We start from the raw sequence: 14240 nt of genomic DNA, 5'->3' as shown, positions 1-14240 counted from the left end.
GCAAGCAGCTGTTCCCGATGTCACTTGGGTACACTGCAGCAACCACCGAGAGGCTCTTGCTGCCAAGGGAATGCCTGACAGCTTGAAAGACGTTTTCAACACTACAGTGAAAATGGTTAACTTTGTTAAAGCAAGATCCCTGAACTCTCGTGCATTTTCTGCACGATGCAATGATATGGGCAGCGACCATGTAATGCTTTTACATACTTTTACATACAGAGGTGCGCTGGTTATCAAGGGGCAAAGTATTGACACGTTTTTTTGAATTGAGAGTTTTCTTTACTGACCATAATTTTCACTTGTCTGACCGCTTGCATGATGATGAGTTTCTCACACGACTGGCCTATCTGGATGATGTTTTTTCTCACCTGAATGACCTGAATCTAGGATTACAGGGACTCTCCACAACTATATTCAATGTGCGGTACAAAATTGAGGCTATGATTAAGAAGTTGGAGTTCTTCTCTGTCTGCATTAACAATGACAACGCACAGGTCTTTCCATCATTGTATGATTTTGTGTGTGCAAATGAACTCAGGTTTACTGACAATGTCAAATGTCATATAGCGAAGCACCTGAGTGAGTTGGGTGCACAATTACGCAGGTACTTTCCCGAAACGGACGACACAAACAACTGGATTTGTTATCCCTTTCATGCCCTGCCTCCAGTCCACTTACCGATATCTCAACAAGAGAGCCTCATCAAAATTGCAACAAGCGGTTCTGTGAACATTGAATTTAATCAGAAGCCACTGACAGATTTCTGGATTGGGCTACGCTCAGAGTGTCCTGCCTTGGCAAATCGCGCTGTTAAGACACTGATACCCTTTGCTACCACATACCTATGTGAGAGTGGATTCTCGGCCCTCACTAGCATGAAAACTAAATACAGGCACAGACTGTGTGTGGAAAATGATTTAAGACTGAGACTCTCTCCAATACAACCCAACATTGCAGAGTTATGTGCATCCTTTCAAGCACACCCTTCTCATTAACCTGTGGTGAGTTATTCACAATTTCGATAAACAAGTAAGTTTTTTTATGTAAGATGGTTAAACAAAGAGCAAAATTATTGATTATTATTATATTATTATTTGTGCCCTGGTTCTATAAGAGCTCTTTGTCACTTCCCACGAGCCGGGTTATGACAAAAACAAATTATTATGTTTAATAAATGTATTGTATAGTGTGTGCGTGGCAGCCTTACAATGATGGCAAAAAACAACATTTGAGAGTGCGCTGACCCTGGTGCTAGAGGGGGTACACAGCTGGAGTGCGCTGACCCTGGTGCTAGAGGGGGTACACAGCTGGAGTGCGCTGACCCTGGTGCTAGAGGGGGTACACAGCTGGAGTGCGCTGACCCTGGTGCTGGAGCTGGAGCTGGAGGTTGAATGTTTGAAGGGATACGGGACTATAAAAAGTTTGGAAACCACTGCTATATTTCATAGCTCCTCCCTGGCCTCTGATACTGTAACAGGATCTACTCCAATAATATCCGTTCGTGTTCAACTCCTAGAGTGCCAGGATGACACAGTTTCATCTTCGCTTCTCTGGTGTTCTCATAGCAACGTCATCCCCTGTAAATTATTCACAGCTGCACTCACAGCATGAAAGAATAAACTCCTTATAGCATCCCCCATCTGGCTAGGCTACCGCATACAAAAGGGAGAAAACCAATTCTGAGACCTGAAATCCTAGGCTTGTCAACAGTGTTTAGCCTACTACTGTATTCACATTCGGGGATATACAGCAGGCAAATAGACTCATTTGGTGCCCTTTCAATGTGCTTGAGTGGAATAGCATAAAAAATGTATACAATTACTGTATAAAACTTTATTGTTTTAATATGCTTTCATTCCGTCCATTATTTCATAACCAGTGGTTTAAGGGTTTATGAACACATTACTTTCAGAGCAGACTATGGCTATAAAATGTATTTCACCACATAAAACCCTGTTAACACATCATCTGTATTACAACAACTGGTTCCTGATCACTGCTAACAGGAGAACACACTGACAACAAAAACAACATAGGGATTCAAATTGAATATCACAATGATCATTTGAAGCATGTTTGTGATTATACAAACAACCCAGCAAACCAAAATTAATTTTGTGAAAGTTCCCAGAACGTTTGTTAGGTTGCGGCAAATGTTCTCATAACACAAAAACTGTCCACTTGTGCTGATGATTATACAATGTTCGTATAAAACATTTGCACTTTGCAAGAAGTTTCCAAGAACGTTGCTCTCATATTTTGTTGTAAAAAACGTTACTGCTACATTGTGTTATTACATTACCTGGTAACCTAATGTGAACGTTTGGGGAATGTTCTGTGGTGTTTCTTACAGATGTTGTGCACACCATTTTAGGGAATGTTAGGAGAACATTCCAAGGATATTTCATTAAAAAATAAAAAATATTGTACAAAATAATGTTGTTATCAAAAACATTATTTTTATGTTTTTGGGATGTTATCATCCTAAAACCCGAACTAGAACTTAAGGGGAATCTTAGCTAATGTTCAGAGAATGTTCCTAGTTTGCTAGGAAAGGATTTGAGCCACTGCACACTCAGTAGACAAAATGGCATCAGAGGACCCTAACTTCATTGCTGATATTTTACATTGTAGTTATTCTGTGATTTTATACCAATGACCTTTGTGATTTTGATGATTGTCAAGCATAATATATATATTTTTTTTTACAAATTAGAATATGCCGTTCTATGCCTTTCTAGCTTACTTTTATCTCTTAAGTGCATTCGAAAAGTATTCAGACCTCTTGACTTTTTCCACGTTTTGTTACGTTACAGCCTTAATTCTAAAATGGAGTAAATAAAAAATGTTCTTCATCAATCTACACACAATACCCCATAATGACAAAGCGAAAACAGGTTTTTAGAATTTTTAGAAAATGTATTAAATTTCCAAAAATGATTTGCGTCCTGTTTCCATTTATCATCCTTGAGATGTTTCTTGATTGTCGTCAACCTGTGGTAAATTCAATTGATTGGACATGATTTGGAAAGACATCACCCTGTCTATATAAGGTCCCATGGTTGACAGTGTATGTCAGAGCAAAATACCAAGCCATTAGGTCGAAGGAATTGTCCGTAGAGCTCATAGACAGGATTGTGTCAAGGCACAGATCTGGGGAAGGATACCAAAACATTTCTGCAGCATTGCAAGAACACAGTGGCCTCCATTATTCGTAAATGGAAGAGGTTTTGCACCACCAAGACTCTTCCTAGAGCTGGCCGCACGGCCAAACTGAGCAATCGGGAGAAGGGCCTTGGTCAGGGAAGTGACCAAGAACCCGATGGTCACTCTGACTGTAACGATTGTTGTCGGGAGAAGGAGAGGAGGACCAAAGTGCAGCATGGTACGTATCCATAATACTTTTAATAAAGAATGAACACGCAAACAAAAACCACAAAACAACCAACAAACAGTTCTGAAAGGTATAACAAACACTAAACAGAAAATAACCACCCACAACTCAAAGTGGGAAAACAGGCTACCTAAGTGTGGTTCTCAATCATAGACAACGATTGACAGCTGCCTCTGATTGGGAACCATACCAGGCCAAACACAATAGAAATAGAAAACATAGACATACAAACATAGAATGCCCACCCACATCACACCCTGACCAAACAAAAAATAGAAACATACAAAGCAATCTATGGTCAGGGCGTGACACTGACAGAGTTCCTCTGTGGAGATGGGAGAACCTTCCAGAAGGACAACCATCTGTGCAGCACTCCACCAATCAGGCCTTTATGGTAGAGTGGCCAGACAGAAGTCACTTCTCAGTAAAAGGCACATGACAGCCGACTTCGAGTTTGCCAAAGGCACCTAAACACTCTCTTTGGCCTGAATGGCAAGCGTCAGGTGTGGAGGAAACCTGGCACCATCCCTACGGTGAAGCATGGTGGTGGCAGCATCATGCTGTTGGGATTTCTTTCAGCAGCAGGGACTGGGAGACTAATCAGGATCGAGGCATTGATGAACGGAGCAAAGTACAGAGAGATCCTTGATGAAAACCTGCTCCAGAGCATTCAGGACCTAGACTGGGGCGAAGGTTCACCTTCCAACAGGATAATGTCCCTAAGCACACAGCAAAGACAACGCAGGAGTGGTTTCAGGACAAGTCTCAGAATGTCCTTGAGTGGCCCAGCCAAAGCCCGGACTTGAACCCGATCGAACATCTCTGGAGAGACCTGAAAATAGCTGTGCAGCGACGCTCCCATTCCAACCTGACAGAGCTTGAGAGGATCTGCAGAGAAGAATGGGGAAAACTCCCCAAATCCCGGTGTTTACTGAGTAAAGGGTCTGAAAACCTGTTTTTGTTTTGTTATTATCGGGTGTTGTGTGTACATTGATGAGTTAATACAAACTTTAATCAATTTTAGAATAAGGCTGTAACGTAACAACATTTGGAAAAAGTCAAGGGGGTCTGAATACTTTCCGAATGCACTGTACGTACATTGCTTGAATTGCGCCTGCTCGTAATACAGTAATATGCTCAAAACCCATAACCATTAAAGGTGTAGTTCAAACAAATTGACATGATATTCCTCTTACCGTTGCTGCTGTCAATTTCAGTATTTCTGTGAACTACCCCTTTAAGTGGTATTGCGACCATTCCTTTGCTCGTTGTACATGGTAAGAAGAACAAGATACAGAGAGAAAAAAACAATCAAAAGACTAGATAAAGACAATCTCCATTTTCAGGTTGAAAGGAGCATAAAACATGACTGGCTTATTCTGGCTTATTTTCTCAATGACTATTGCCCATAAAAATGCACAGAGATTTGAATACTTTTAAATCCAACACTCGCTGTTTAAGATTCAGTCCCTGAAGGTAAAACAGTCTTGGGTATAGTATCAAGATGTCTATCTGTCATAAATTCCACATATATTTAAAGAGAATATAGTGTGTCCACACCTCATTTTGAAGTCAGTAAGCTTGAGTCTCACATCATTTTCATGTTGAATTTACGCGGCGCATCGCCGGTTGGACTACTCTCACCTGCCTCCGCCTTACGGGGTACATACTCAATCTCTATGTTTGGCTTGACGTTGCCTTTTCCTCTGCTCCAGAGGAAGAGGATGACGAGACAGAAGAGGACGACGCCGAGGAACGATATAAATCCCATGGTGGTGGCGATGATCAGAGTCTTCACGTCGAACGGGAAGGGAACCTGGGCCAGGGTCCCGTTGGCCCCGTCCTCGCTGGGCTGGTTGGAGATGAAAGCAAACGTCTTGTTGGGCTGGTGCGGCCAGTTGGGCGAGTAGCTGTGCACATGCAGGTGGGCAGGCTTGGTGTCATTCCCTGCTGCATTGCTGGCGATGCACAGGTAGGTACCGTTGTCCTGGATCTGGGCGTAGCGCACCTCTAGCGTGCCCTCGGGGGACACGCTGAGACGCCCCACGGACTTGGTGGTGATGAACTGCTTCTTGGGGGACAGCCACATGATCACGGGGGCTGGGTCGCCGTCCGCCTGGCATGTGTAATGGACCGTTGTGCCTTCGTCCACGTGCCTCTGCAATGCCTTGTGGTCTTGTATCCTGGACTTCTGGCAGGTGAAGGAATCGGAGGGGAGGATGTCTGGGAAGTCTTTGAACTCCTTGCCCTGCACGGCCTCGGGCAAAGAGCAGGAAGGCTGCTGCCGGTTGAAGTTGAGCCTCCAGCGGCGGCGGAAGACCCAGAGCAGTCGGCAGTCGCAGGCCAGTGGGTTATCGTACAGTGCCAGGGTCTCCAGGTTCCCCACGGAGTGAAAGACGGATTCCTCCAGGGTGTTCAGGCTATTGCTGGATACGTTGAGGACTCGGAGGTGGTTCAAGCCCCGGAAGGAGTAGGGCTCAATTGTGGCTAATCTCCCTCCTACCAAGTGGAAGGCCTGAAGCCTCAGCAGATTGTGCAGCTTGTTCCCCTCCACCGTGTGAATGGGATTAAAAGACAAGTTGAGAAAGAGAAGGTGCCCAAGGTGTCGAATGGCCTGGTAAGGGATGGCGGTGAGGTTACAGTTTGTGATGGTCAGGGAGGTGATGTTGAGGCCGTACAGGCATTTGGAGGTCATGGTGTCCAGGTAGGGCCAGTAGGAGATCTCTAACACCTTCAGGCGGTCAAGCCTCTTGAAGGAGTAATCCCTGACAGCATTGACGGTGAGGTGGCGTAGTCGCAGCGACAGCAGGTTGTGCAGATGGCTCAGGGCCTCGGTGGGCACCGAGGTCAGGTTGCAGCGCTCCATGGTCAGCTGTTCCAGGCTGCTGAGGCCGTGGAACGCTCGGTGAGAGATGAACACCAGGTCGTTATCGCCGACTTCCAGAGCCTTCAGATTGTACAGCTCCTGGAACATGTAGTCCAGCAGGATGACAATTCTGTTCTCGCTAATGTCCAGCTGGGTGAGGTTGCTGAGGCCTGTGAACACTCCCAACTGGATTAGCTTAAGCTGGTTGTTGCGCAGCCCCAGAGTCCGCAAGCCGACAAGGTTGCTAAAAGCCCCGGGCTCCATGGAAGAGATATTGTTCTCATTGAGCTGCAGCTCCTCCAGCTGTGGGTAGTTGATGAACTCCTCAGGCCCCAGGCTTTTCAGACGGTTCTTGCTGAGGTCCAGTAGTTTCGTCTCGATGGGGATGCCCTCGGGAAATGAGGCCAGCCTCCGTCGATGGCACACTACGGAACGTTCCTGAGCATTACACTCACAGCGGGACGGGCAGCCGGTGGTGGAGCCGGAGAGGACAGTGCCCAGCATTAGGACCAGGATGGGCTGCCAGCACGCCACCAGGTAGCTGTGCCCACCTGCCTCCCCGGACACCATTCTACTGCTTACCTGCGGAGACAGAAGTAAGACAGATGGTTGGTACATTTAAAGGAGAACTACATGTATAAACACATTTTTTAAATTATATTATTTTGTCAGGTTTGTCGCTTATCACCTGAAGTATTATTGATATAAAAAAACAATTGTGTTTATTTAACAAACAATACTTTAGCCACACAACAGACAAAAATCATAACTCTTGCCCAAAAGATGATGTCACGGGGTTACATTCGCCTCAGATTTGGAATAAAGGCTCTGGGTTAGACAAGTGGTAGAAATATCAGGTGAAATACCAGAAGGTGAACAGAAAACCTCAGATTTCCTTTCACAACAAAAATCTTCTTAAAACTATATCTGTCGTGTTTAGTAACTACACCACTCACAGAGGACACATCTGAATTACAGCTTTAATTGTTCTTTTAATGCAATGGACGACAAAGCTCAAATTAGTCCTTTTCACTTCCGATTAGGCTCTCTCGTAAACCTCAATCAACTAAATGAAGCAGACAAAGTATTTACAGCAATAAACAAATGTCAGTTTAATTTACAAATCATGGAGAGATACCCACTTCCAATGTGAAAGAGAATTATGCCAGGCTTGTATGGAACATAATGTATTGTTTTGTACAAGTGCAATTGCCTGGAGGACCCTCTATTCCGATTGCAGGTTACTCTTCTCTGTTACTCTTCTCTTATCTGTGTGTCAGGGTCCTAAACACCAACTGCTGCTCTATCGACTTAGGACTGTAAGTCTTCTGTAAACCCCAAAGAACTACTGTCCATCCAACCATGAGGGACAGATACATTCTTCATCCTGGCTTTATGAACTCTTAATCTGCAGGCCAAAGGAGAATGGGCTGCCTTGTGGGCTCCAGAGTCTGTCAGTTACTGTTCTAGGTGTCAGCAGCACCTGGAGTCGCCTGTCAATCTCCCTGTGACAAGTAGTTGGAATGAGAAGTAGCTTACCGAAATGGGCTTTAATTCAATGCATTAAATGGCGTGAATAAACAAGTGTGCTGCCTGCAACTAAACACAACACTACCATGCGGCTGGCTGGCGAGCTGTCGACCTTGGAGTGATATACAACGGAGATTGCTGCAGAGAAGCGATAAACGGAGAGAGAGAGACTGTTTAAACCCTTATTTGCTTTAGACTCAGGGGCGCTTTAACTTGCAAAAGCCTTCAAGCTCTGGTTCCCACATCGATCATACAATTTGAGGCTCATCCATGTCTGTGTGATGTACTCTGTGAAGAAGCCACGCTAAGTTAGAATAATAACTCTCTGGACATTCTCTTTATTGAGAGGGCTTTACTTGACAGTCAAGCTAAAATCTGTACCATCCATCAATATGCGCTAATGTTGCTAAATGTCCCTAAAGGACAGGGCAAATGTCACTGTCCTCAAACCATTTCACTGACTCCTGGCTAAAGCCCACAGAGACCGAGAGGAAGAAAGGCTGTCTGCACAGCGCAACAAGAATCTACAAACTCAAAAGTCAATCAAAAATACTGTTTGTTGTTTTTCCAAAATGCATGGTGAAAGAAAAGTGCCCAAGTCCAAAAACATCTGATGAAATACATGCTACAGGGAGGCTCACTTGTATGCAAGTCATGTAGGCATATATACATACTGAACATACAGTAACTAACCAAACATTGTGGTTTCACTAGACTGTACATTTCTCCAGGGACAGATAGTGAACATGTTAACTAGACTGTACATTTCTCCAGGGACAGATACTAAACATGTTAACTAGACTGTACATTTCTCCAGGGACAGATACTAAACATGTTAACTAGACTGTACATTTCTCCAGGGACAGACACTAAACATGTTAACTAGACTGTACATTTCTCCAGGGACAGATACTAAACATGTTAACTAGACTGTACATTTCTCCAGGGACAGATACTAAACATGTTAACTAGACTGTACATTTCTCCAGGGACAGATACTAAACATGTTAACTAGACTGTACATTTCTCCAGGGACAGATAGTGAACATGTTAACTAGACTGTACATTTCTCCAGGGACAGATACTAAACATGTTAACTAGACTGTACATTTCTCCAGGGACAGATAGTGAACATGTTAACTAGACTGTACATTTCTCCAGGGACAGATACTAAACATGTTAACTAGACTGTACATTTCTCCAGGTACAGATAGTGAACATGTTAACTAGACTGTACATTTCTCCAGGGACAGATAGTGAACATGTTAACTAGACTGTACATTTCTCCAGGGACAGATACTAAACATGTTAACTAGACTGTACATTTCTCCAGGGACAGATACTAAACATGTTAACTAGACTGTACATTTTTCCAGGGACAGATACTAAACATGTTAACTAGACTGTACATTTCTCCAGGGACAGATACTAAACATGTTAACTACACTGTACATTTCTCCAGGGACAGATAGTGAACATGTTAACTAGACTGTACATTTCTCCAGGGACAGATACTAAACATGTTAACTAGACTGTACATTTCTCCAGGGACAGATTCCTGGACATAAACGAATGATCAAAGGTTCCATTTTAGGACCACGGTAACCGCAGTAACCAAAACTATGTGGCACATACCATAGAAATAGAATACACCCATTATGCCATCATTGACTTGAATAGGGAGGCTTGTTCTATGGACTCTAGTTCTATGGCACATGCTGCATTTGGCTTCCAAGAGTGACTGCGGTCGACATCATATTTAACCACTGGGCAGTACAGTAAGATTTCATGGTTTATGGGGTTTATAAAGTAGTAAGCTAACCATTCATATTAAACATTTCTGTTGTCTCCGATGCATTCTCCAAAAGATAACTACTCTAGGAAGTATTTCACTTTGATCTACAGACATCTGTTTTCCAGGTATTTCTGAGAAACACTCTATTACAGCATAATTAAAGTATAATATGCCGGTAGTACTACGCACTAGATCAGTACCACATCTCTACCTCGACTGGGTTTCCCCCAGCGAGAGGAGCAAAATGATGAGTGTACAGTAGAGAGTTGTACAAAGCTGTCCAGGTGTGTTAGAGTATGAATGGAAGTATCAAGTGGAACAGAAACAGTCTCCTGCCAGAGAGCCGGCATGTCGTCACTGCTGATAAGTGGCGGTGCTGAATCAGCATAGAAACAGCTTGAACTCACACAGATGAGAAGTGAGGGGGCTCATTCCCTGCAACACATAATGGTTTTTCAAGAGTGCTTCAATTGTTCGGCGGAGGTGCTCGATAGTATCTCCCGTTGCGCAACTTGTGTCACATAGTTGTGTGATTAACAAAACGGACTTGACAGTCAGATGAGAGTGATTCCTCTGGTAGCGGTGAGCTGACACAAATCACACCTTACAAATGCCAGACGGAGAGAAAGTAGTGCCATTAGAACGGTTGGGACTGTTCTTTCAGCAGGACCAGCGACCCACTAGGTCTAACTGTCTTCTACATTTCTCCTCCAATCCAAATTCACATTTTTCAAGGGGTTGTATAGTGACGGTATACACAACCCCTGTGATACACCAAAGTCTACTTTGTTTGTTTCAAACTTCAAGAACATGTTTCAGCCTTTCACCACACAGTATCATTGTGTGGCTTGTGAATGGGTAGATCCGGTTGGTGTAAAAGCATTCACAGACCTCCACCCAACCTAATTGAGGGTTTGGAATATGCCACACAATTAAGATGAGAATTGATCCTTGGGTTCATGAATGTATTGGGTTAATGACTGTGAAATCTCACTGATGCTAATTGAGGGTTTGGAATATGCCACACAATAAAACATCTATTACATATCTGATAGACGAAATGGCTGGTCTTTATCGAGCCCAGACAGGACATCCGTCTACCAGCCCAGGAATATAAAAAGAATGAAGGAGACATTTTGATATTTCAACTGATAAAAGCACTTAAATGTAAATGTTGTGACGTGATTTAGTACTGTGATGAAATGCCAAACACAATGAGTCAAAGGGGACTGGAACAACACCTCGCTAACACATGACTAAGGCCTCATTTACACAGGCAGACCAATTCTGATCTTTTGCTAAGAATTGCTCTTTTGACCAACTCATAACTGGGCATAAAATCAGAATTGGGCTGCCTGTGTAAACACAGCCTGTATCGCCCACTGCATGTCCAGACAATAACATGGACGTGTAGATGAAAGGCATTGCTGTGCTTTGGTGCTTTAGTTGTATCCTAACCTAAAGTCATGCAGCCTTATTTGATGTTTTGTCTTCCTGTGAAAATATGTTACAGTGAGAGAATGGTTACATGGATATTCTACTGTATTATGTCATCCGCGATTCACTTGCAAAAGTTTGTATTTTTATTTGTTATTTTATATGGGTCAGAAATAAACCAAACAATGTAATTGAAATAACCCTTAAAATGACAAGAGAACCCATTACCAATGTTGCTTTCTGTCTCAAATCACTTTGCATGTTTGTATTGGAGTTTAGGGCCTGATCTCATTTCTTTCCACTTTGGAGGAAATTCAACCCATAAAAACAGGAAATTCAACCCCTCACCACCTCCCTCTGTCTCTGTTTCCATCTCCATCTTTCTCTCCCTCCCTCTCTCCCTGTCTCCACCTCCCTCTCTCCCTGCCTCTCTCCCTGTCTCTCCATCCCTCTCTCCCCATCTCTCCATCCCTCTCTCCCTGTCTCCACCTCCCTCTCTCCCTGCCTCTCTCCCTGTCTCTCCATCCCTCTCTCCCCATCTCTCCATCCCTCTCTCCCTGTCTCCACCTCCCTCTCTCCCTGCCTCTCTCCCTGTCTCTCCATCCCTCTCTCCCTGTCTCTCCATCCCTCTCTCCCCGTCTCTCCATCCCTCTCTCCCTGTCTCTCCATCCCTCTCTCCCTGTCTCTCCATCTCTCTCTCCCTGTTTCTCCATCCCTCTCTCCCTGTTTCTCCATCCCTCTCTCCCTGTCTCCACCTTTCTCTCTCCCTATTTATCCACCTCCTTCTCTCCTTGTCTCTCCATCCCTCTCTCCCTGTCTCTCCGTCCCTCTCTCCCTGTCTCTCCATCCCTCTCTCCCTGTCTCTCCGTCCCTCTCTCCCTGTCTCTCCATCCCTCTCTCCCTGTTTCTCCGTCCCTCTCTCCATGTCTCTCCATCCCTCTCTCCCTGTTTCTCCGTCCCTCTCTCCCTGTCTCTCCATCCCTCTCTCCCTGTTTCTCCGTCCCTCTCTCCCTGTCTCTCCATCCCTCTCTCCCTGTTTCTCCACCTCCCTCTCTCCTTGTCTCCACCTCCCTCTTTCCCTGTCTCCACCTCCCTCTCTCCCTGTCTCTCCATCCCTCTCTCCCTGTCTCCACCTCCCTCTCTCCCTGTCTCCACCTCCCTCTCTCCCTGTCACCACCTCCCTCTCTCCCTGTCTCTCCATCCCTCTCTCCCTGTCTCTCCATCCCTCTCTGATATCCTCTTAGTAATGACCTTGGGAGGAAGCACAGTGGGCCTTCCTCTTCCTCCTCTCTCATGCAGTTGTAGGACTGCTAGCCCTTTCCTCTCTGGACCTCTCATTCTCATCACATTCTGACACATTTTTCTCTCCCCAACTACTCTCTCTACCATCTGCCCCCCCCCCCCCCCCCCCCACCCACCTCTCTCCTGTAAGATGCAGCTGAGCAAGGAAGCTGGTTAACACAAGGAGTGGTCCACTTACAATGTGAATGTCTATACATTCCCTGTCTATACAGAACCACATAGAATCTGTTTCTCCATCCCTCTCTCCCTGTCTCCACCTTCCTCTCTCCCTATTTCTCCATCCCTCTCTCCCTATTTCTCCATCCCTCTCTCCCTGTTTCTCCATCCCTCTCTCCCTGTCTCCACCTCCCTCTCTCCCTGTCTCCACCTCCATCTCTCCCTGTCTCCACCCCCCTCTCTCCCTGTCTCCACCTCCCTCTCTCCCTGTCTCCAACCCCCTCTCTCCCTGTCTCCACCTTCCTCTTTCCCTGTCTCCACCTTCCTTGCTCCCTGTCTCCACCTCCCTCTCTCCCTGTCTCCACCTCCCTCTCTCCCTGTCTCCACCTCCCTCTCTCCCTGTCTCTCCATCCCTCTCTCCCTGTCTCCATCCCTTTCTCCCTGTCTCCACCTTCCTCTCTCCCTATTTCTCCACCCCTCTCTCCCTGTCTCTCCATCCCTCTCTCCCTGTCTCTCCATCTCTCTCCCTGTCTCTCCATCCCTCTCTCCCTGTCTCTCCATCCCTCTCTCCATCTCTCTCCCTGTCTCTCCAACCCTCTCTCCCTGTCTCTCCATCCCTCTCTCCATCTCTCTCTCCCTGTCTCTCCATCCCTCTCTCCATCTCTCTCTCCCTGTCTCTCCATCCCTCTCTCCATCTCTCTCTCCCTGTCTCTCCATCCCTCTCTCCCTGTCTCTCCATCTCTCTCTCCCTGTCTCTCCATCTCTCTCTCCCTATCTCTCCATCTCTCTCTCCTTGTCTCTCCATCTCTCTCTCCCTGTCTCTCCCTGTCTCTCCATCTCTCTCTCCCTGTCTCTCCATCCCTCTCTCCCTGTCTCTCCATCTCTCTCCCCCTGTCTCTCCATCTCTCTCCCCCTGTCTCTCCATCTCTCTCTCTCTGTCTCTCCATCCCTCTCTCCTTGTTTCTCCGTCCCTCTCTCCCTGTCTCTCCATCCCTCTCTCCCTGTCTCTCCATCCCTCTCTGATGTCCTCTTAGTAATGACCTTGGGAGGAAGCACAGTGGGCCTTCCTCTTCCTCCTCTCTCATGCAGTTGTAGGACTGCTAGCCCTTTCCTCTCTGGACCTCTCGTTCTCATCACATTCTGACACATTTTTCTCTCCCCAACTACTCTCTCTACTACCCCCCCCCCCCCCCCCCCTCCTCTCTCTCTCTCCTGTAAGATGCAGCTGAGCAAGGAAGCTGGTTATCACAGGGAGTGGTCCACTTACACTGTGAATGTCTATACATTCCCTTTCTATACAGAACCACATAGAACCATGACCACATGGAACTCTATTCCACATCCAGTAACTCATGCAAGCGGTAAATTTTTATTTAAAAAACAGATCAAAAATACACCTTATGGAACAGCGGGGACTGTGAAGAAACACAATCACAGGCACAGACACATGCACACACACACGATAACACGATTTTGTATTGTAGATATGTGGTAGTAGAGTTGTGGCCTGAGGGCACACTGAATGTGTTGTGGATGTATTGTAATGTTTTTTAAATTGTATAACTCCCTTAATTTTGCTGGACCCCAGGAAGAGTAACTGCTGTCTTGGCAGCAGCTAATGGGGATCCATAATAAATCCAAATAGTATTCTATGACCTATGAGCCTAATTTTTCAAGGCTAACTATTCAAGGCTAACTTTTCAATGCCAACTATTCAAGGCTTAATATTCAAGGCTAACTATTCAAGGCTAACTATTCAA

The 14240-nt window shown here is 45.4% G+C and overlaps 1 protein-coding gene across 2 annotated transcripts in view; it reads right to left on the bottom strand.

Moving 5' to 3' along the window:
* Positions 1-1818: 1818 nt before the first annotated feature.
* The window catches only part of LOC129834179 (leucine-rich repeat and immunoglobulin-like domain-containing nogo receptor-interacting protein 1-B), a 28463-nt gene continuing 16041 nt past the window's right edge, over positions 1819-14240 (bottom strand). For both annotated transcript variants that reach the window (XM_055898920.1, XM_055898921.1), the window contains exon 2: positions 1819-6842. In XM_055898920.1, coding sequence (XP_055754895.1) covers positions 4983-6842 — 1860 coding nt within the window. In that variant the 3' untranslated portion in view covers positions 1819-4982. The remainder of the gene's footprint in view (positions 6843-14240) is intronic.

This window comes from Salvelinus fontinalis, chromosome 35, assembly GCF_029448725.1.
Source record: "Salvelinus fontinalis isolate EN_2023a chromosome 35, ASM2944872v1, whole genome shotgun sequence".
Classification (NCBI taxonomy): domain Eukaryota; kingdom Metazoa; phylum Chordata; class Actinopteri; order Salmoniformes; family Salmonidae; genus Salvelinus; species Salvelinus fontinalis.
The sequence above is the reverse complement of the archived record's forward strand: the minus strand, read 5'-3'. Positions and strand labels throughout refer to the sequence as shown.